The 21,101-nt window shown below is 39.3% G+C and overlaps 1 protein-coding gene across 1 annotated transcript; it reads left to right on the top strand.

Moving 5' to 3' along the window:
- Positions 1-2,415: 2,415 nt before the first annotated feature.
- On the top strand, positions 2,416-6,323 carry LOC111718797 (chymase-like). Its single transcript, XM_031955117.1, has 5 exons — positions 2,416-2,539; positions 3,008-3,155; positions 3,897-4,032; positions 5,245-5,499; positions 5,971-6,323. Exons 1-5 carry the CDS (start codon positions 2,482-2,484, stop codon positions 6,109-6,111), a joined length of 738 nt encoding a protein of 245 aa, XP_031810977.1. The 5' UTR covers positions 2,416-2,481; the 3' UTR covers positions 6,112-6,323.
- The last annotated feature ends 14,778 nt before the right edge of the window (positions 6,324-21,101 follow it).

The following is a 21,101-nucleotide window of genomic DNA, read 5'->3' as shown; positions in this document are numbered from 1 at the left end:
TTCCTGATGCTATGGAATCAAAAAAGGTCCAGCCTATTGGTCTTAAGAGTCCCCAATGAAAAATATGAATGTTTCTGGGATTGTTGGGTTTTATCAGCTGATAAGATAACCACAGGAAGGAAACTGAGGCTCAGAGCTAAAATGGCTTCTCCAGGATCACAGTGTTGAAAATGTAAACCAATAAATATCTGGACCAGAGATTTTTATTCAGACTCTAAAATCAGAGTTCTTTCCATTGGACCATGACTACCTAATTTGTGATCCCAAGCTAGAAATTGCAAGAGTTTCAAAATTCAATTTAAGAGATGTTTTAAAATATATATATAATCAATAAGCAGCTGTGACAGTGATTCTTCTTAGAAATTCTGGATCCCTATCAGTAGGTGCCCATTGTAAATTAGGCAGAGCTCAAGGTCACTTGAAGAATATGTGAATGTTTAGCCTCAGGAAGAAAAGATTTAAGGGCATGATAGCAATTTTCAAGATTTTGGCTCTATTTAAGGAAGACATCTTAAGAATTAAAGCTACATATCAGGAATAACTGCCTAACAACCAGAGCTATCCAAAAGTAAAAAGGGATGTCTAAAGAACTTACAGGTCACCCTTCTTGGATGTCTTTATGCAAAGGTTATATGGTCAGTTGTGTTATATCAGGTGAAAAGATTCATTCCTTTTATGTATAGGTTGGACTAGAAGGCCAATGAGCTTCTTTCTGTGTTTTTCTGAGTTAAATCTATTCAAAAGTGGAATCCACTGCTGGAGGAAGTATAATCCTAATGAAATTCTGGTCATTGATCTATCTCCTGTGAGTTTCATTAGTATAATAATTTTCAGAACTTGATTGCTTCTGAGTAAACTGATAAAAATTAAGTTTTTAATCAGAAAAAAGTCAAGGACCAGACTTGGAATCCTGTGGTATCCTCACCAAAGTATAGAAATCTTTGGAGAGTTTGCCAGGCCACAAATCACAAGGCTAAAATATTCCTATATCAATGGTGGCAAAATGCAACTGTCCTTATCTCTATCAAAACCTAGTTTCTTGAGGAAGCTATGTGGGGCAGTGGATAGAGACCAGCGCTGAAGTCAGAAGGAACTGAGTTCAAATCTTTCCTCAGACACTTAACTCTTCCTAGCTGTGTGACCCTGGGCAAGTCACTTAAGCCCAATTGCCTCAGCACAAAAATAAATAAATAAATAAATAAATAAAAACAGTTTCTTAAATACTTTTAGCAGCACTTCTTTTTGTAGCAAAGAACTGGTAACAAAGTGAATGCCCATCATCTAGGGAATGGATGAATAATTTAATGCATATGAATGTGATGGGATACTATTCTTCCATAAAAAATTTATGGATGGGATCAATTCAGAGAAACCTGGGGAAACTAGAATGAATGGCTTGAGTGAGGTAAGCAGAAATGAGAGTAAAAATGTACACAGTGGAAGAACTTGCAAAGACTTAAGAACTTTTGTAAATATAATAGTCATAACACTTCAGAAGACTGATGGTGAATATATGTGGATGTGAGACAGAGGCAAAGACAAGAATCAGGTGAGTGAGCTAATGGAAAATATTTCCCCCCCTGTATTTCTCCACTACTGTTCCCAGACTCAGTAGAAACAAAAGATCCCTTCACTTATGATCTTGGCCCATTTAGTGATTTGTCTGGATTTCTTTGGTTCTCAGAGGACTTGAGTAAGACTCCTAAAGGCTCATGGATGGGCAACTCCTGAATCAGGACTTAACAAAATCAAGTGAGATATAGAATGAGAAAAAGGTCACCCTTCCTTTCCCCCATATAGATATTCTTACCTTCACCTCATTGCCTCTTTTCCACAATACCATTCCTTTCCTCTTGTCATATCAGGTTTTTTCTCTCCTTTCTCTTCTGTCATTTCCCACCACGACCTCATTCCCACAGCCTTCACTTTAACTGCAACTCTATCATTCTATCCTTTCTTTATCTAATTTGCTGAATGGCCAAAAGGGCCCAGTTCTTAGTGTCTACAAAGGTCTGGAAGGAGTGATCCACCTTCCAGAGAACTTCAGATTCATCTTTACTCAGAGTTACATATTCTGATAATATGTATATGTAATATGTAAACATTGTTGATAATGCAAAAACCTTGAAAACAAATATTGGTTGGGTTTGGTAGAGGGGCTTGGTAGTGGGTATTTTGTTGTGGGGGGGTTTAGTATATGTAGCTCCAGTAAGTGACACATAAGAAGTGCTTTAATTTAGTTGATTACTCCAAGTCACAACTTGGGGACCCAGGACAACACAGAGGGGACTCAAGAGCAAATGCAGGAGAAATTATGGTTAATCAGATGACTGACTCTGTCCCATTGGAAGAAATCATGACCAGGAAGTTTCTGTGGTCAGGGTGCCCCTCCCTCTTCTACCTGACTCAGCTACAAATGACAGAAGGTAGGAGAGAGCTGGAGCAGAAGCAGCATCTGCTCTGTGTATCCTCTCTGGGAAGATGAAGCTCCTCCTCCTCCTCCTGATGACTTTTCTTCTGTCTCATGAGACTGGAGCTGGTGAGTCTCCTTTTGCTCAGAGAATCAGACTTTAGTCTGAGTTCCACATACACTCCCAGGAGTACCTGTGGCAATGTCCCAGGACAGAGCCTTCTGCCTGGAAGACACTTCTTACTGGGCCCAATCTCTTTCTAGAGAGGGTCTCTGTAGATTAAAGGTAAAGACAAGATAAAAGTAAAGGGGTAAAGGGTTGGGATTCAAGTTTGGAGATATTGCCCTATGCTCAAATGGAGATGGATATTATAAGGGGATATAAGAAATATAGTAATGATGATATTTCAGAGTCACAAGATTGGATTTGATTCCAGAAGAGAAAATATAAGACCTGAGAAGCAATAATGATTGAGGGAATGCCTAGGGGACTTGGGTTTGGGCTAGGTGTGAGGTAGTATCCCAGTATTTCCATGGACCTGATGTTTGGTCTCAGTTGTGTATATTTGGGTATGTATATGGGGCGTTCTCTTTCAGATGAAATCCTTTGGGGCAAAGAATCAAGTCCCCATTCCCGTCCTTACATGGCTTTTCTGTATATCAATCGTAATAATTCATGGTACAACTGTGGTGGGTTCCTGATTCGCAGTGACTTTGTGATGACAGCAGCCCATTGTGAAGGAGAGTAAGTGTGTCTATCCCCCTTCCCCCTCTCTGATACTCACCAGGTGAGTGATGCATTAAATAAGAGTCTAATAAGGACGCTCCTGTCTCTTGGGGGCTACTCACCTGAAAGAAAAAGAATCCTAGTCTGAGCAAAAGCAAGAGCAAGCAAGAATATTTATGCTCCTAGTTGAGATCTGCCCTTCCCCCTTCAGGCCAATCCACCTTTGATGACTGTCCTACCCTAAATGATGAAGCTCATGCTTCAGATCTTACCACCCAAGGTTCCATATCTCAGCCAATTTCTTCTTCCCTGACACACCATGATACTCATGTTTTTGGTGCTCCCAGAACTTAGCAACTGTGGTTCTATGGAGAACTAAACTCTATCTCAGGGTCCAATGTGGGAGCAGACATTGGTGCAGTGAAGCTCCTCTTAATTTCATCCTTGACCTTCTGGACTGTTCCCTAGAGGCTGAATCAAGAGCAGCCTGAGCCAGTACAGGCAGATCCACTTGTCACCCTGTCCTCATCTGGACAACACTCCCAAGGGAAGTTAGGGAACTGTTTCTACCCCCTTGCAAATACTTCAGCCCTGATTGCTTAAATCCCACATCCCAACCCTGAGCCCCACCAGCTGCCATAGACACAGGGAGGAGAGACTGACATTCTAGCAAAGTCCTTGGACCCTATTCTCAAAATGTTCCCTTCATGAAGAATCTGGAACTTCTAATACCTCCCTCTTCTCTTGCTTCTCCAACAGCTTCATCACAGTTGTCCTTGGAGCACATAATGTCAGCAAGAGAGAAGAGACTTGGCAGATCCTTAAAGTCAAACATCAATTTCTTCACCCAGAATATAATGATGAAAGGCTTTTGAATGACATCATGTTACTAAAGGTAATAATTAATAGAAAATAAAGAACTGGGAGTCAATAAGTTGGGGCACTAGTCCGATCTTGACCCCTGCCTTAGCCGTGTCACTTTAGGCAAGTAACTTGAACTTTCACATCTCCAATTTTATCTATACCCTGAGAAGTTGAACAAAAAGATGTCTGAGTCCATTCTTGCTTCAGTATTCCTTGTTCAATGTTCAGAGATGGGGGGAAAGAGGGCAGATCAGCCTATTTTACTTATCCACAAAGAACAGAACCTTTAGTAACAGGTGGGAGAGAGGGTGGAGAGGCCCATATTTCAATTCTGTCTGAATAAGAAAAATATCCTTCATAGGATTGGAGATTTACACTTAGAAGGAATCTTAGAGACTATGTACTCCAACCCCTTCACTTTATAGATGAGGGAACCATGGCTCAGAGAGGTTTGAACGCCTTGCCCAGGATCACATCGCTACTAAGCGCTAGAGGCAATATTTGAACCTAGGTCTTCTTGGCTCCAAATTCAACCCTCTACCCACTAACACTCTCAAAATCAGGCTTTCCCAGAGTTCAAATCCAAGAGCTCTTTCATGAAATATTCCACTAGACCAATAAGCCAACAACTCAGGAAGCAGTAAGTTCCCCATTACTGAAGGTCTTCAAAGACTGGATTTCAAGGAGGACATTTCTATTTGGGAACAAATCACATTGTGATGTCTGGGGGCCCTTATAACTCTGAAACAGTGTGATAGCTGTTTGAGGGGCTATAGTCTATGAGAACTGTGTGACCTAGTAGGAAGCACTGAATTCACAATCAGAAATCATGGTCAAGTTCTAACTCTAACTACTTACCACCAGGATGAAGAATTGACAAGTTCTTTAACCTCTGTGAGCTTCAGTTTTCTCATATGTAAGATGAAAATAATAATATATTACCCACCTCACAAGAATGTTATGAGAAAAGCTGAGCATGCTGCCTGGGAAACAAAAAGTGCTTAATATATGCTTTTTCACTCATTTATTTATTCAAATGACTTTGCTATCTATAAAATGCTGTATAAATGTGAAAAATTATGCTTCTTTCCGTTCCTATATTACTCTATGATACTAACTCTACATCTTTTTGTCTTCCCTTGTTTTCTCAAGAACCTGAGGTCCCTGCATCTATGGAACCCTTGACCTAGCCCATATAATCCATCCCTGGCACTAACAAACCCCTTTTCCTGCCTTCTCATAGCTGGAGAAGGAAGCAAACCCGACAACGGCAGTCTGGCCTGTTTACCTGCCCTCAAGATACAATTCTGTCTCACCTGGGCAACAGTGTCTAGTAGCTGGCTGGGGAGGTACAAAACTAAAGCCCCGGGGATCTGACACTTTACAAGAGGCAGAACTAAGACTAACGAAACCCAGTGACTGCAAAGGCTTTAAATATTTTGATGAGAGATCCCAGTTGTGTGTAGGGACTCCCAACTCATATAAAACAACATTCTCGGTGAGTCCACAATTCATGTTTCTCTTCTTTGGAAATCACTCTCTCTCTCTCTCTCTCTAAGAGTCAGAACTCTCCTAAGAAGGGATGGGGTCAGCTCTTTCACTGGATCCAGTACTTGGGCAGGGGTTTGGAGCATAGGATTGGGGGGAAGAATGAGGTCTGTGAGAATAGGAAATATTCCAAATCCTCAAATCCAAGTCCCATTTCCCAAGCACTTGTGGGTGGAAGGTGGGAGATTCATTTTCTGTCCCCTCCCCCATATCCTACTCAAAGTTTCAGAGAGATACTGATAGGGAAGAGAGAAAGAAGCCTGGGTGGGAAGGTGCCTCTGGATATGACCCAAGGAAAGAATCTGTGCTGGAATTTATAAACCCAGGAAGGTCCAGGATTTCTGCAAGAACTCAGAAAGAGCCAGGACTAAATGGGTCAAGGGAGGATCAACTTTCTTGCTTATTCCTCTTTATCTAACAGGGAGATTCTGGAGGACCCCTCGTTTGTTCTGGTGTGGCCCAAGGCATTGTCTCCTATGGAAACAATGAAGGACCACCTTCAGGCTTCACAAGAATTGCTCATTACCGCTCCTGGATCAACCAAATCCTGAAAGCAAATTAGCTTCTATGGCCCTGGCTCAGCAAAAAAGGAATCTCCCTCCTAGGGCCCAGCCTCCTCTCTATGTCCCTCACACTAGGACTGTCCCCCTGACTGCCCAACTCCGTCCCAGATTTCAAGATGTGTGGGGGAGTGGAGGAGATTAAAGGGTATGAAGAGTTACTCTGGACATTGAACTGAAGGTCGACTATGACTGCAATAAACTGAAGCATCCAGGTTTGTGTGCGTGATTACTCTCTCCCACTGTAGTCCCCCCTCTCCCTGCCCAAGGTAGTCACCGTAGCAGCAGAGAACCACTTAGAGAAGAGGGAGTCAGTATTCACAGTTTTAGAGTGGAAGTAAATAGCCCTCATTGTTCTTGGCTGGTGTTTCCTAATGACCACTCATTACATCAGATTTTAATTGGACACCACAAGAATGCTGAACTTATTTTGGAAAGGAAAAAAAGGAAGAGAGTACGGCCTTCACATGATAAACTAGTGATATTCACTATAGTTCCTAGCTAAATGCTGGCTTATATTATTTCAAAAATTATTTGTGAACATTTTAAAAGGGCTGCAGAGCTTTTATTGCTTTTTCTTTTTTATTCTTTGCTGTAAGGAGTGGCTTTCTGGAATGAAGGAGAAAGAAAGATACATTTGGAAATAAAATGATAAAAGTTTTATAAATGCAAAGTATATAAATTCAAAAACTTAAGAAAAGAAAAAATGAAAGACAAATAGTCTTCCACAAGAATTTATAATGGTTCATCAAGAATAGCTCATGCTAGATTCTCATTATTTCCCTTTTTGATTGGATTACTAGATTGATAGATGAAGAAAGCCATAGTCTTAGATTTCATCAAAATAATTAGATCAGGGAATTTAAAGCTGAAGGGGATCTTGGCGAATATGTACTAAGTCTCCTTCATTCTCTGCAAGAATGAGGCACAGATTAAGGTTAAGTTACCTGCTCAATTTAATACAAGTACTAAATAGCAAATCCAGGTTCTCTGATTCTATATTCATACTACCTTAGTATCTCTTTGACAAGTCTCATGGACAAGATGAATTTAATCATGCAAATTTTAATATAGTGAAATTTTATGCTAAATATATGTGGAGTTATTTGAATGACTAAATCCAAAGAGTAGTCATTATTATCAACCATCAATCTATATTGATGGTCTATAGACGGTCACTGTCTCAATTCCTTCCACATCATCAGCAGACACGACCAGGTGGTGTTGCTCAGCCAGCTCCACCGAGGCTTGCTGGAGAGTCTCCTGGATCATCATGGTGTGGTTGGTGCTCTGCTCCTCCTCGGTCACCTGTTTCACAAATGTCACAGTTCCTAGTGCCATGGCAACCACAAAGGCAACGGCAGCAGCATCATGGGTCTCTGTTCCCAGCTCAATAATTTGCTGAAGGATGTTCACAGCTGTGGGATCAAGTCTTTCACCATTCTCTGAGATATATCTGAGGTCCTGTAGAGTTGCTACAGCTGCCTGAGTTCCTATATTGCCGTGTCCTGGGATCTATTCTTGCTGCTCTCATGTTAAACATTTTCATCAAGAACTTGGATAAGGATATAGATGGAATCTTTTTTTTTTTAATTTTTATTTTCCCCAGTTACATGTAGAAACAACCTTTTTTTTAAAGTTATATATCTACATTCATTTTTTACATATTTCCTTATGAATCATGTTAGGAGAGAAACTTCAGAACAAAAAGGAAAAATCACAAGAGAGAGAAAATAAAACAGAAAAAATGTGAACATAGCATGTATTGATTTACATTCACCCTCCATAGTGCATTTTCTGAATTTGGGTGGTGTTTTCCAAAAGTTTATTGCAGTTACATTGGATTACTGAACCTCTGAGAAGAATCAAGTTTGTCATACTGATCACAGAAAAATCTTAATGTTGCTATTGTGTGGGACAAGATCCACCAGCTCAAATAAATCAATAAATTAAGGAGATTTCTCAAGGCAAAAGCAGAAAGGAATTCCATTACGATCTCTCAAGAAAGGGCATCTCCCTCCCCACAAGCAGTTCGGCAAGAGGAAGGGAGGCCCAGGTAATGGACAAGAATTATATGGGGGCCTGGGCTAAAACTCCCTATGAGCTGGACCTTTACCCTGATTAGCCCTGATTAGATGATCTCATGCTCTAAGTCATAAATTAGGAAAAGCTTTCAACCCAACCATATCTTTAGCATTATTACATTACCTTCTATGGGAGTTTCAGGGCCCAGGTGGCGCCAACTTAGTCTCACAAAGAAAAGGTCCCACTCTTTGTAAACCAGAAGATTTCTAGAGAAAGAAACCTGGCCCTGGGCCACAGCCAGCCTTCACTCAGGCTGTAGAACACTGTCTCCATCTTGTGAGACAGCTGTCACAGTTCCCTTCATTCATTACCTACAATATTACCTGGTTCTGCTCGTTTCATTCAGCATTAATCCATGTAGATCCTTCTAGGCCTTTCTAAAATCAGGCTGTTCATCATTTTTTATAGAACAATAATATTCCCTTATTTTCAGACGCGATAACTTATTCAGCCATTCCCCACCTGATGGGCTAATAGAAGTCATCTCCACAAAACCCGCAGATTGGAATAAACCCAAGGCTAGTAAATACATTAGATGAAAGAATTAGGATCCAAAAGCACTCAGTTGAAGTGATTTTTCTGAACTCCTCAATAGCACAAAGGAAAAAGCTCTGTCATATAGCGTCAGAGGACCTGGATTCCAAGCACATTTCTGGGACTTATGGCCAATTTGTTCTTAGATAAGATACTTGAACTTCTCTAGGCCTTGTCTACAAAATGAAAGAATTGTACTTGGCTAATCTCAGAGGTCCCTTCAAGCTCTAGATCTGGTCTTGTGAGGGATGGAGACTTTTGTCCAAATGAATCATTGGGGTGGGGGTGAGGAGGGGAGTTCTGGAGCTGCAACATTAGGAGCATGCTGTGTGCTTATTGAAGGCTTCTATGAATTTACACCAGCCCTCTGAGGATCCACAGTTCTTACCATCAGCTGGGGCACCTACCCAAACAAAACAATGGTATTTAATCCCTACACATTTTGATACTTTATCCCAATTCTTCCTAATGGGATATCTTTTTTTTTTTTTTTTACTAAATAGGTTTTTAGAGGTAGCTACTTTCCATTGCTCCTTTCCCAAGGTTCACAATATCTTCCTTCTCTTGTATGAAGAACTCACTTAATCTTACCAAAGACAAAGGGGAGCACCTGTACAGGTTCAAACCACTCAGAGTTTCCCATGTCAAAGGGAAATGGGAGCCTTTGACACGTTATACAAGAAAAGCAATTCTAAGAAAGTTCAGGAGTCAATCTAACTCAGTTAAATCTTTCTAATACATTGGATTAGGACACCCCAGGAGATTTCAGATAGAGGCATTGATACTGTCCCACAGCCTGAAGAGGAGATTCAGAGGTTTGTTGGACTCTTGGGATCGTGTAGAATCCACATATCCCCCCAGGGTGTTTTGATAGTCCTCTTTTAGTGGGCCATCTGCTTCTTTGTAGTGATGCCTAAAATAGCTCATGGCCTTGGAAGATCTAAAGTGCTCTGACAAGCTTTTTCTCTCCCTGTGTCCTTATGTCCCTTTGGGAATTTACTCCTGAAGGTCTCTTTCCATAATGATTTTGCTGAAGAGAAATTTTTGCAGGTGTCAAGCTGAGAACAGGTTAAATCACTGTAGGTTCCTGGATCCATAAGCTGTCCCAAATAGTCACTTGCTATATACCACTGTTAATGTTATGCCACAGTTCTCAGTCTCCCTGATTATCCTGACCCAGTCCTGACTCAGTTTCTCTGCTTCAGCTCAAAGCTCAGTTCTGCAAAACCTCCCCTCCCTCTTTATCAGAATATTTGATAAGGATAAAAGATCTTATGTTTTAGAATATCAGAATGCCTCTCCCCATCCCAAGCTATTGGAATGTCAGATACTGTCTTATCAAGATGCCTCTCCCAGTGTCTGCAGTGCCTCCCCCCATTATGTCATCCCCATCTCTGGAGGCTCACCCCACCCTGTCAGAGTCCTGTTCCCGCTCTCAGCACCCTGACTTGTGCCTGCCTCAGTCTACCCCCTGCATCTGAGCCACATGTATATATATATATATATATATATATATATATATATATCGTTGAGAACTCACATTGTTGGCTGGATTCTTGGAGAGGATAGTCTCATTCAGTCCTGGGGCCAAACCATGGATCCATTTGATCCCAGCATATCTCTCCATTAAAATAAATTATTAAATACTCTATAATCTCTATCTTGCTCAGTTTCTCTGGCCTTGCATTAAAAAAAATTTTTTTTGGATTATTAAATGTCAGTGTTACATTTAATACAATACTAGCTTGGGCTCCTTGGATGTTAATGCACTTTATTAGCAAGTTATATCCTTGACAAATGCTCAAACCGCTACCCTCAGCCCCAGTTTTTAGCTCCTCTGCCATCCCCATGGACCCCTGAAGACTAAGGCTTAAATTCTGAGGAATGATATTTTGCCTGTCTTATCAAAGACTCTGCCCACTAAGAAAAGGACATAAAACTGGACTTCATGTACTATTAATCCAGAGAGACAAGAAAATGTCTTTAAGAATGGAAATCCCTTCCTCACAAGTCCTCTCAATGGATTGAACTGAGAGTTGCACGGCTGTCCTTAAAGAGAATCTTAAAGGATGTGGCAAGCAAGATTTTTATTTATACTAATTCCTGTTCAGTGACTATGGTCTGGCTCAGTGATCTGGTGCCTAAAGATCTGGACAAACTCAGGGCTCACCACTCTAAAGCCACAACCAATGGAGACATTTTGGTGATTCCTTCCACAGCGTAGAGTTATTTTTAGGATTTGTTGATGCCTAACAGAAATAACATTCACCCTCTTTTAATTAGAATGATACTCTTTTTTTTGTTTTGTTTTGTTTTTTATTATAACTTTTTATTGACAGAACATATGCCTGGGTAATTTTTTACAACATTATCCCTTACACTCACTTCTGTTCCGACTTTTTCCTTCCCTCCCTCCATCCCCTTCCCTAGATGGAAAGCAGTCTTATACATGTTAAATATGTTATAGTATATCCTAGATACAATATATGTTTGCAGAACTGAACAGTTCTCTTGTTGCACAGGGAGAATTGGATTCAGAAGGTAAAAAATAACCTGGGAAGAAAAACAGAAATGCAAACAGTTTACACTCAGAATGATACTCTTTTAAAAATATTTTAAGCTTAAATGCAAAAGAAAAAAAGAAAAATCATTGTCATGTGTAGAGCAGAATATCAGAAAGAATTCAAAATATGAAATCAATATCAATTTAAAGAAAACCTAGATAATTACCATACATTGTGTTGAGAGTTATTCATCTTTTCTTTGCTTCCTTGTAGGTTTTCCTTTGTTCTCTACCATGTACTTTTTAATTTATTCTTTTTTCTCCCTTCCCTTCTCCCCACCTCCCCCAAGAAGGCCACAATTAGTATGGATATGTTTATACACACACAAACACATAATATATATTTCATATATATGTACATACATATACATAGATATTTATAACCATTCACTTACATGGACATATACAGCAAATACATCTATGTAAGAAAGGCCATACTAAGCTTATTTGTCCTCTGTTTCGCTGAAGGTGGATAACATCATTCCTCATAAGTCCAAATCTTTTCAAATTTTTCTAAATCCACTAATTCATTTCTTATACCATAGCAATATTCCAACTTTATACTATTTTAGATAGTTAAAACAATATTAATATGACTAACATATACAGTTTCCTTATTTTTCTTTTTTGACTAAATATCTTTTAGCTTTGATCTTGTCTTGAGATGATTACTGCCACTTTTCTAATAATTTCTTGTACCTAACCATCCGTGAACACTATTCTAGACTTCCAGGGCCATACCTGCCAGTATTCAGGATACCTTCAGGATACTCATTGGAAGATGAGCAAATCCTGAGGTGCAAAACAGCCTTTCTTTATTAGTAATTTCAGCAGGAGTTAGCAGCAAGCAAGGGCAAGAGAATACAAAAGCAAGTATGTATATGTGTGTCTCTATATGGCTGTGTCTCTTTCTCTGCTTCTCTATCTATGGACTCAAGGCTAGTTATTTATATTTACTCTCCTCTGGGTTTATCCTGTGCCTAGCATGCTGGGTAGATGGATCTATAGAAGGGAGACACCTGGAGTTAGTGCTGTGTCCTAGGTGGAGATAGAGCAAGAGGGCATATCCCTACCATCCCAAGGGACCTATTAGCTGTTCTTTTAACACCTGCAAGACAAAACCTCCTGCCTCAGAGGTCAAGCCCCTTTTTACCTCCTGGGCTCACCCTACCAGCTGACATGGCCTACATGACAATTTTCAGAGAAGGAGAAAAGTCCCTAACATGTCCCCCTTTCTGTTTAAATAAGGCTGAATTTTCTTATGTTTATGCCTTAAGCACCTCTAGAGATTTTCTAAAAATACATATACATATAAAACCAAGGCTAAAGTAGAAAAAGTAACAATACAAAGATACAATAGAGGAGATGGGAAAGTAAGCATGTTTGAAGAATTTCCCCAAGTTTTCCACAAGGGGCCACCTCCAGCAATCAGACCCAGATTCATCTGTGGCAAAGGGATGAAGGTCTCATGTTCTGGAACTACTTCAGGCTGACAAGGGGCCTACCCAATGAGGTGTGGACTGAAGAGGGAAGAGGAGTGACGTGTAGACAGCAGTAGCAGAATCCAGTACAAAATATCAGGATCAGGTCTAAGGTTATTTCAGGTTGACCAAGTGGTTGCTATTTCATGATTCAGAATCTGGAAGAATCAACTCTCCTTGTTCTTCTTTCTGGAATCCAGCGGCCTTCCCCATCAGGATCTGCAAGACACAAATATCCTGGCCTTCTCAAAATACTAAGGATGGACCTTGCCAGTGTTCTTCCTCATCCTTCCAAAGGACCTTTTGTGTGTTCTCTGGAGCTTGAAGTCTTGTTTTCATAAAACCCAACTTTCTATCCATGTAAGGCCTTATCCATGTCCACCTGGGTAAGGCATTGGAGATTCTGTCTACTTCCTCCCCTTTCTGTTTAACAAGGGTAGCCTTTAGAATGCGATGGGCCCATTCTACTAAGGCTTTTTCCACTGGGAGGGACCATTGAGGTACTCAAACCGGGGTGTTAGATTTCCATGGTAATGGTGATATGAATAGTGGTGCCCAAACACCCAATGGCCCCAATTAAAAATCCTGTGGAGGTGGTATATAAACTGAGGCCCCACAAGCCTTCAATATGTCCCAGCCCCATAGATTGTACCTGAGACCTTTGACCACCAGGGGTTGGAATACCCCTGGTTTGTCTGCAAACTGTCAGGGCAGGTCTTCTGCTGCAACCCATCCCGGCTGTGCTCCTCCCACCCTGTTAACCATCGTAGCATCTGCACAAACCTACCAAGAAGGGCCCAGAAGAGCTGTGTGATAGCAGACTTATCAGCTCCGGTATCAAGTAGCCCTTTAAATGCTTTTATATTGGCCCAAGGTTTGCCTTGTTCTATATGTTGCATCCAATTAATGTCAGAATCTGACCCATCTAAGAGAGGGAGTGCCTGTGCTATTAGCATTAGGATGTGGTGGGCTTGACATCCTATACCCCCCATTATAGTCTACACCACAGTGATTACAACAGAAAAATCTGGGCTGTGGTGACTAATCCACATGACACGCCAGCATTTTTGGATAAAGGTGAGCTAATAGCACATTGATAACATATCTTGATTTCCTTAATCTTCATTCCCTCCATGACTCCTTTAGACATAGCAGCTGCGAGGACATCCATTTGAAAGGCACTGGATCCAAGATTTTCACATCTTTTTATCATCTCCTCAAGGCCGTGCCTTTCTGGCAGGGGCGTTAGCATTCTCCCTAGCTAATTTCTGAATAAGACCAGCTGCTTCCCCTTTACCTATTAACCTCTCAAAAGACACCTATAGGCGGGCCACAAAATCAAGGAAAGTTTCATCTGGGCCCTGCTTAATTTTAGTCAATGAGGGCCTCTGCTTCTCAAAAGCTTGAATTTTGCTAAATGCTCAATGGACTCATTGGGACACAGCCACATACACTGCTGCATCACATTGCATTTGGTCCTCATTTCTTTCATAACTTCCAGCTCCTACTATTTTGTGGAAATCATTTTGAGGGGTGAAGCTCTGCATGTCTCTTACAAAGGTTTTTGCTAAGTCTGCAAACAGAGTCATCCACTGCAGAGACTCCCCAGGTATACAAACTTTAGCAATGTTCTTCCAGTCGTTGGGGCTTAGAATACTGCTGGAGGTTAGGAGAACCAACAGCTCCCTAACATATGGAGATTCAACATATGGAGATAGTGTTCACTGCTTCTTTCAGTTCCCTAAATTTCTTCCACTCTGATGGGGCACATGTTCTTCCCTGGGGGCCTTCAAACACAGGACAAGTGTCTAGCCAGATCTGTGCTTCCTGGTCCCCTTAATTCACTGCCTTTTGTAACATACCTCCTAATTCTGTCTGTAAATCTCCAAAGCTTCCACAGGGGGCACATAAGGAGCAGAAGGGAAGCATTCCTAAGGGAAGGAGAAGGGTGGGGAAGTAGGCCATACCTCATAGAGGACCTTCCCTTTGTTCTCCTTCTCCTCCCCAGTCTTATCCCTACCTCCTCCCAGTCTGTTTTTCCATACCTCCCTCTGTTTACTTCCCCATTCCTAATCTCATCCCTGCCTCCTCTTGTTTCATCATATCCATTTCTTGCTTCTTTATGTTCACATCCAGCTTCTTTCCCACTGCTTCTTCCTGTGATGTCACATCTACTTTTGGCTTGCTTTGCTCTTCTATAAACTTCTTTCCCCAGCACCTCTTGATGCGGGACCCTAACAAAACCTTGTCCTATCTTTCATCCCAGACCTACTATCAGTCTTAGGGTCTCATCTCCCTTCCCATGATGGGACCAGATGAACTCATGAGGTTCTTGCCTAATCCTGCCCCATGTTGGGCGCCACTTGTGCCAGACTGTCTGTGAACACTATTCTAGACTTCCAGGGCCATACATGCCAGTCTTCGGAATGCCCCCAGATACACACGAAGATGAGCCAATCTCGAAGTGCAAAACAGCCTTTCTTTATTAGTAATCTCAGCAGGAGTTAGCAGGAAGCAAAAGCAAAAGAGTATAAAAGCAAGTATGTATATGTGTGTCCCTATATGCCTGCGTTTCTTTCTCTGCCTCTCTCTCTCTATGGACTCAAAGCTGGTTATTTATATTGACTCTTCTCTGGGATTACCCTGTGCCTAGCCCACTGTGTAGATGGATCTACAGAAGGGAGGCACCTGGAGTTAGTACTGCATCCTAGGTGGAGATAGAGCAAGAGGGCACACCCCCGCCATCCCAAAGGACCTATTATCTGTTCTTTTAACACCTGCCAGACAACCTCCTACCACAGAGGCCAAGCCCCTTTTTGCCTCCTGGACTCACCCTATATGGCTGACATGCCTACATGGCAATTCTCAGAGGAGAAACATCTCTAACAAATTCTATTCCTGATTAATATGTTTGTTTTCCCTATCCCTTATATCTTATTTCCTATCCCTTCTGACTCCCATCTTCTACCTTGCCTTACTGTTACTTAATCTACCTCTTTCTCCAAGGATCCCTCCCTTATCTTCTACCTCCATCCTTCCCCTTTCTCTTTATCCCATTTCCATTAATCTACACACTCTTTATATCCTCCTCTTAACCTATTCCATATCCTTCTTATAACTTTATAATATTAGAAGACTTTTATGTACATATATAATATATATGTATACATGTATGTGTGTATATGCATATATATTTTGTTCACTCATTAACCAATTCTCAATGACAATAAAGTTCCAGAACTACCAGCCTGCATCCCTATCTAATTATTCTGTGTCACTTCTTCCTTTCAACCTCATTAACCTAACATAATCACTCTTTTTACCTTTTCCTACATAGTTTTGCTTTTTAGAATCAAATCATACTTAAATCAAATCATAGATTTGATTTAACTCTACCCCAATCTTTCTTTCAAACAATCAAATTGCTAATAACAATCTTAGATATTATTGTGTATCTAATTTATACTTTAATATATTTAACATCTACTGGTCATCCTGCCATTTGGGAGAGGGGGTGGGGGGTAAGAGGTGAAAAATTGGAACAAGAGGTTTGGCAATTGTTAATGCTGTAAAGTTACCCATACATATAACCTGTAAATAAAAGGCTATTAAATAAAAAAAAAAACAAAACAATCTTAGATATATGGTTTACATTAGCATATATAAAACACTTTATCCTTATGGAGTCCCTTGGAAATAGTCTTTGATGTCGATCTTATTTTTCTCATGAGTCTTTATGTCAAATTTTCTGTTAATTTCATGTCTTATTGCAATGAATTTTCTTAAAAGTCTGGCAATTCATTGAATATCTATTTTTTAAATTCAGGATTATGTTTACTTTCACTGGGTATTATATTTTCAGCAACACTCCCAGCTCTTTTGCTCTTCAATATGTAGTGTTCCAAGATCTGCTGTCTTTTAATGTAGTCACTGCTAGATCTTGTGTAATTGTAACTGTGGCTTTACCATGTTTCAGTTATTTTTCTTGTGGCTTTTAATATTTTCTCCTTGACCTGAGGGTTTCAGAATTTGGCTACGCAGGATGATATTCATAACCCTGGGCTACATTTTTCAACCTTGCTCGACATCCCAAAATAGGTGCATCATTGAATAGTTGAATGGACTTTTTACACAATCATATTCTAGTCATCACATTTCTCAGATTATCAGGGTTGTGTGATCCATTTTCCAGCAATTGATCTTTATCAAAATCAATTCTATCCCCAAAAAAGGGAAAGAAATTGCCAGTACAAAAATTGCTTAAATCTGGTTTTAGAAAATACTGACCTAATTTGGATGGATTATTTTTGGATATAGGTCTAGCTACTCCTCTCCATTACCTTCTTTTTTCTATTCTCTATGTAGAATTGCTGAGGCCTCGAATCTTTTGTCCCCACAGAAAAATTCTATACAACTCAGGGAAATACTTCAGGTTCCCCTTTCCTTCACATTGTCATTTTCATTTTTAAAAAATAGTACTTTATTTTTTCCTAATTGTATATAAAAGCAATTCTAAGCTTTTATTTTTACAAGTATTAGAGTTTCAAGTTTTTCTATCCCCCCTCCCTTCCCTTCTTACTAAAATGGTAAACAATTTGTACACACACACACACACACACACATATCTGCAATCATGTAAAGCATTTTTCTATATTAGTCACAGTTATGAGAGAAGAAACAGACCAAAAGGAAAAACAACATGAAAAAGGGAAAAAATTTTAAAATATACTTAAATCTACATTCAAACAAAGTCCATAAGTCCTTTATCTGAATGAAGATGGTATTTAAGAGCTAAGGCATTCATAGTTGATCACACAGTATAGCTTTTACTGTATACAATGTTTTTCTGGTTCAGCTCATTTCACTTTGTTTCAATTCCTACAAAGCTTTCCAGATTTTTTGAAATCTGCCTGCTCAGTTTTTGTTGCACAACAGTATTCCCTTGCATCCATATATCACCACTTCTTTAACCATTCCACAACTGATAAGTATCCCCTCAGTTTCCAATATTTTGTCACTAAGAGCTGCTGAAACCTCAGTTAAATTCCTGCATCTGACACTATGGAATACTAGGAACAGATCATGTAGATTACTGAGCCTCTGTTTCCTCACCTGTAAATTGAGGGCAGTAAAATTTGCATAAACCTACCTCTTGAATTGTTGTATGATGCTATTGAACTTTAGAGGTAGAAAGGGCTTTAGATATTGTACAACCCAAACACTTCCTCTTACAAATGAGGAAGCAGGTCCATAAAGGTTAAGGTGCTAGGCAAAGCTCACCCGAGACAGCTAAGTGACCTGGTGGATGAAGCACTTGACCTAGAGTTGGGAAGAACTGAGATCAAAAATCAGACACATATGATGCAAATAAGAAGTTTTCTTGGCAAAGATTCTAGAGTACTTTCCCATTCCCTTCTCCAACTCATTTTCTAAATGAGCAACTCATTTATTTGATCCCTGCCTCAATTTTTTCTGTAAAAATAGATAATAATAGTACCTATTTTTTAGGATTGTTGTGAAGCTAAGAAAACATATTATGTATAAGGTTTGCAAAATTCAAAATGATATAATATATATTATTATATGTTATCTGTATATATTGTCTATGACATAATATTATATACAGATAATATATGTTGATATAATTGTTACCTCAGATGGCAAATAGCATGATATTGTTGGTCCCGATATTCAACTGCACAACTAGGTATGACAAGATACCTGCCTGGAATTTTTTTAATTGTGTGGAATGCATCATTGGATAGCTTCTTTTTTAATTTCTAAGCAGATCGAAAATGGCAGAAAATGATAAATGTGTGATCAATAAACCTGGGTGACCAATGTCAATGACATGAACCTTTTCTGAAGCATTGGTAAGAATGATAAAAAAAAAATTCTTTCCTTCCAGGTTCTTTTGGACTTTCTGAGAGATACACCCACACTAGGAACATGATAGCGTTTTTTCCTCTCATAAAGGAGACAAATGTTAAAGCAATTTGCAGAGAGTTTAGGTACTTACTCATGGATCAGTGAAAAATGATTATTCATAGGTATGTTGACATGGAGTCAGGAACACTTCCATTAAACTTACTAGTTGCATGATCATGGGAAAATCACCTACCTTTCTGAAACTCAGTTTCTGCATCTGTAAAAGAGGGATAACAATATCTATCACACCTACTTTACAGAATTGTCATTGCTATTGGTTCTTGATTTTAGTTTTGTGGTGGGATGAGTGGGAGAAGGGAGTGTTTATTGTTGTTATTGTTATCATTAAACACCCAGTGAAGAAACTCACTCTTCCAATGTAACCATTCTTAAATTACAGTCTCTGAAAACTGTCAAGAGAAAGTGAGAGATTATTCTAAGCATCACAGAGACAGTCTGAGTCAGAAGCAACTCTTGAACATAGTTCTTCCTGACTGACAATTTCTCTCCATTTATTATATTTCATTCTCTCACAGATTTATTGACAGGCAAAAATAAGCTATTGTAAAATGTTTTGCAAAACTTAAAATGCTATATAAATGTCTGTTGTAGTTGTGGTTGTGGTTGTTGTTAGCATAGTAGATAAAGCCAGAGCCAGAAATATTTGGGCTACAGTCCAACTTCTGATACATATTGATTGCATGACCAGGCTTGACTTTTCAGTCACTTGACATTTCTTTTTTTTTTTTTTTTTTATTTAATAGCCTTTAATTTACAGGATATATACATGGGTAACTTTACAGCATTAACATTGAAACCTCTTGTTCCAATTTTTCACCTCTTACCCCCCACCCTCCCTAAATGGCAGGATGACCAGTAGATGTTAAATATATTAAAATATAACTTAGATACACACAAGTATACATGACAAAACATTATTTTGCTGTACAAAAGAATCAGACTCTGAATTATTGTACAATTAGCTTGTAAGAAATCAAAGATGCAGGTGTGCATAAATATAGGGACTGGGAATTCAATGTAATGGTTTTAGTCATCTCCCAGAGTTCTTTTTCTGGGTATAGCTAGTTCAGTTCATTACTGCTCCATTAGAAATGATTTGGTTGATCTCGTTGTTGAGGATGGCCTGATCCATCAGGACTGGTCATCATCTAGTATTGTTGTTGAAGTATATAATGATTCCTGGTCCTGCTATTTCACTTAGCATCAGTTCGTGTAAGTCTCTCCAGGCCTTTCTGAAATCATCCTGTTGGTCATTTCACAGAACAGTAATATTCCATAATTTTCATATACCACAATTTATTCAGCATTCTCCAACTGATGGACATCCATTCAGTTTCCAGTTTCTAGCCACTACAAAAGGGCTGCCACAAACATTCGTGCACATACAGGTCCCTTTCCTTCTTTATAATCTCTTTTGGGATATAATCCTGTAGTAACACTGCTGGATCAAAAGGTATGCAAGTTTGATAACTTTTTGAGCATAGTTCCAAACTACTCTCAAAATGGTTGATTCGTTCACAACTCCACCAACAATGAATCAATGTCCCAGTTTTCCCACATCCCTCCAACAATCATCATTATTTTTTCCTGTCATCTTAGCCAATCTGACAGGTGTGTAGTGGTATCTTAGAGTTGTCTTAATTTGCATTTCTCTGATTAATAATGACTTGGAGCATCTTTTCATATGACTAGAAATAGTTTCAATTTCTTCATCTGAGAATTGTCTGTTCATATCCTTTGACCATTTTTCAATTGGAGAATGGCTTGATTTTATAAATTAGAGTTAATTTCTATATATTTTGAAATGAGGCCTTTATCAGAACCTTTGACTGTAAAATATTTTCCAGTTTATTGCTTCCTTCTAATCTTGTCTGCATTAGTTTTGTTTGTACAAAACTTTTCAGTTTGGTATAATCAGAAATTTTCTATTTTGTGATCAGTAATGATTCTAGTTCTGCTTTGTCATAAAAACTTTCCCTTCCACAGGTCTGAGAGGGTAAACTATCCTATGTTCCTCTAATTTATTAATAATTTCATTCTTTATGCCTAGGTCATGAACCCATTTGACCTTATCTTGGTATTACGGCGTTAAGTATGGATCAATGCCTAGTTTCTGCCATATTAGTTTCCAATTTTCCCAGAATTTTATCAAACAGTAAGTTCTTATCCCAAAAGCTGGGATCTTTGGGTTTGTCAAAGACTAGGTTGTTATATTTGTTGACTGTTTTATCCCTTGAACCTAATCTATTCCACTGATCAACTAATCTATTCCTTAGCAATCCAAATAGTTTTGGTAACTGCTGCTCTATAGTATAGTTTTAGATCTGGTACAGCTAAGCCACCATCATTTGATTTTTTTTTTATTAATTCCTTGAAATTC

Source organism: Sarcophilus harrisii, chromosome 2 (assembly GCF_902635505.1).
Source record: "Sarcophilus harrisii chromosome 2, mSarHar1.11, whole genome shotgun sequence".
In the NCBI taxonomy this organism is placed as follows: Eukaryota; Metazoa; Chordata; class Mammalia; order Dasyuromorphia; family Dasyuridae; genus Sarcophilus; species Sarcophilus harrisii.
This window is presented reverse-complemented; position numbering and strand designations above follow the sequence as displayed.

Bases quoted from the DNA above. Each gene is read 5' to 3' on its own strand.
- LOC111718797 (XM_031955117.1), top strand. From the start codon at position 2,482: ATGAAGCTCCTCCTCCTCCTCCTGATGACTTTTCTTCTGTCTCATGAG. The intron at 2,540-3,007 runs GTGAGTCTCCTT...GTTCTCTTTCAG, and splicing joins GTCTCATGAGACTGGAGCTG to ATGAAATCCTTTGGGGCAAA. The intron at 5,500-5,970 runs GTGAGTCCACAA...TTTATCTAACAG, and splicing joins CATATAAAACAACATTCTCG to GGAGATTCTGGAGGACCCCT.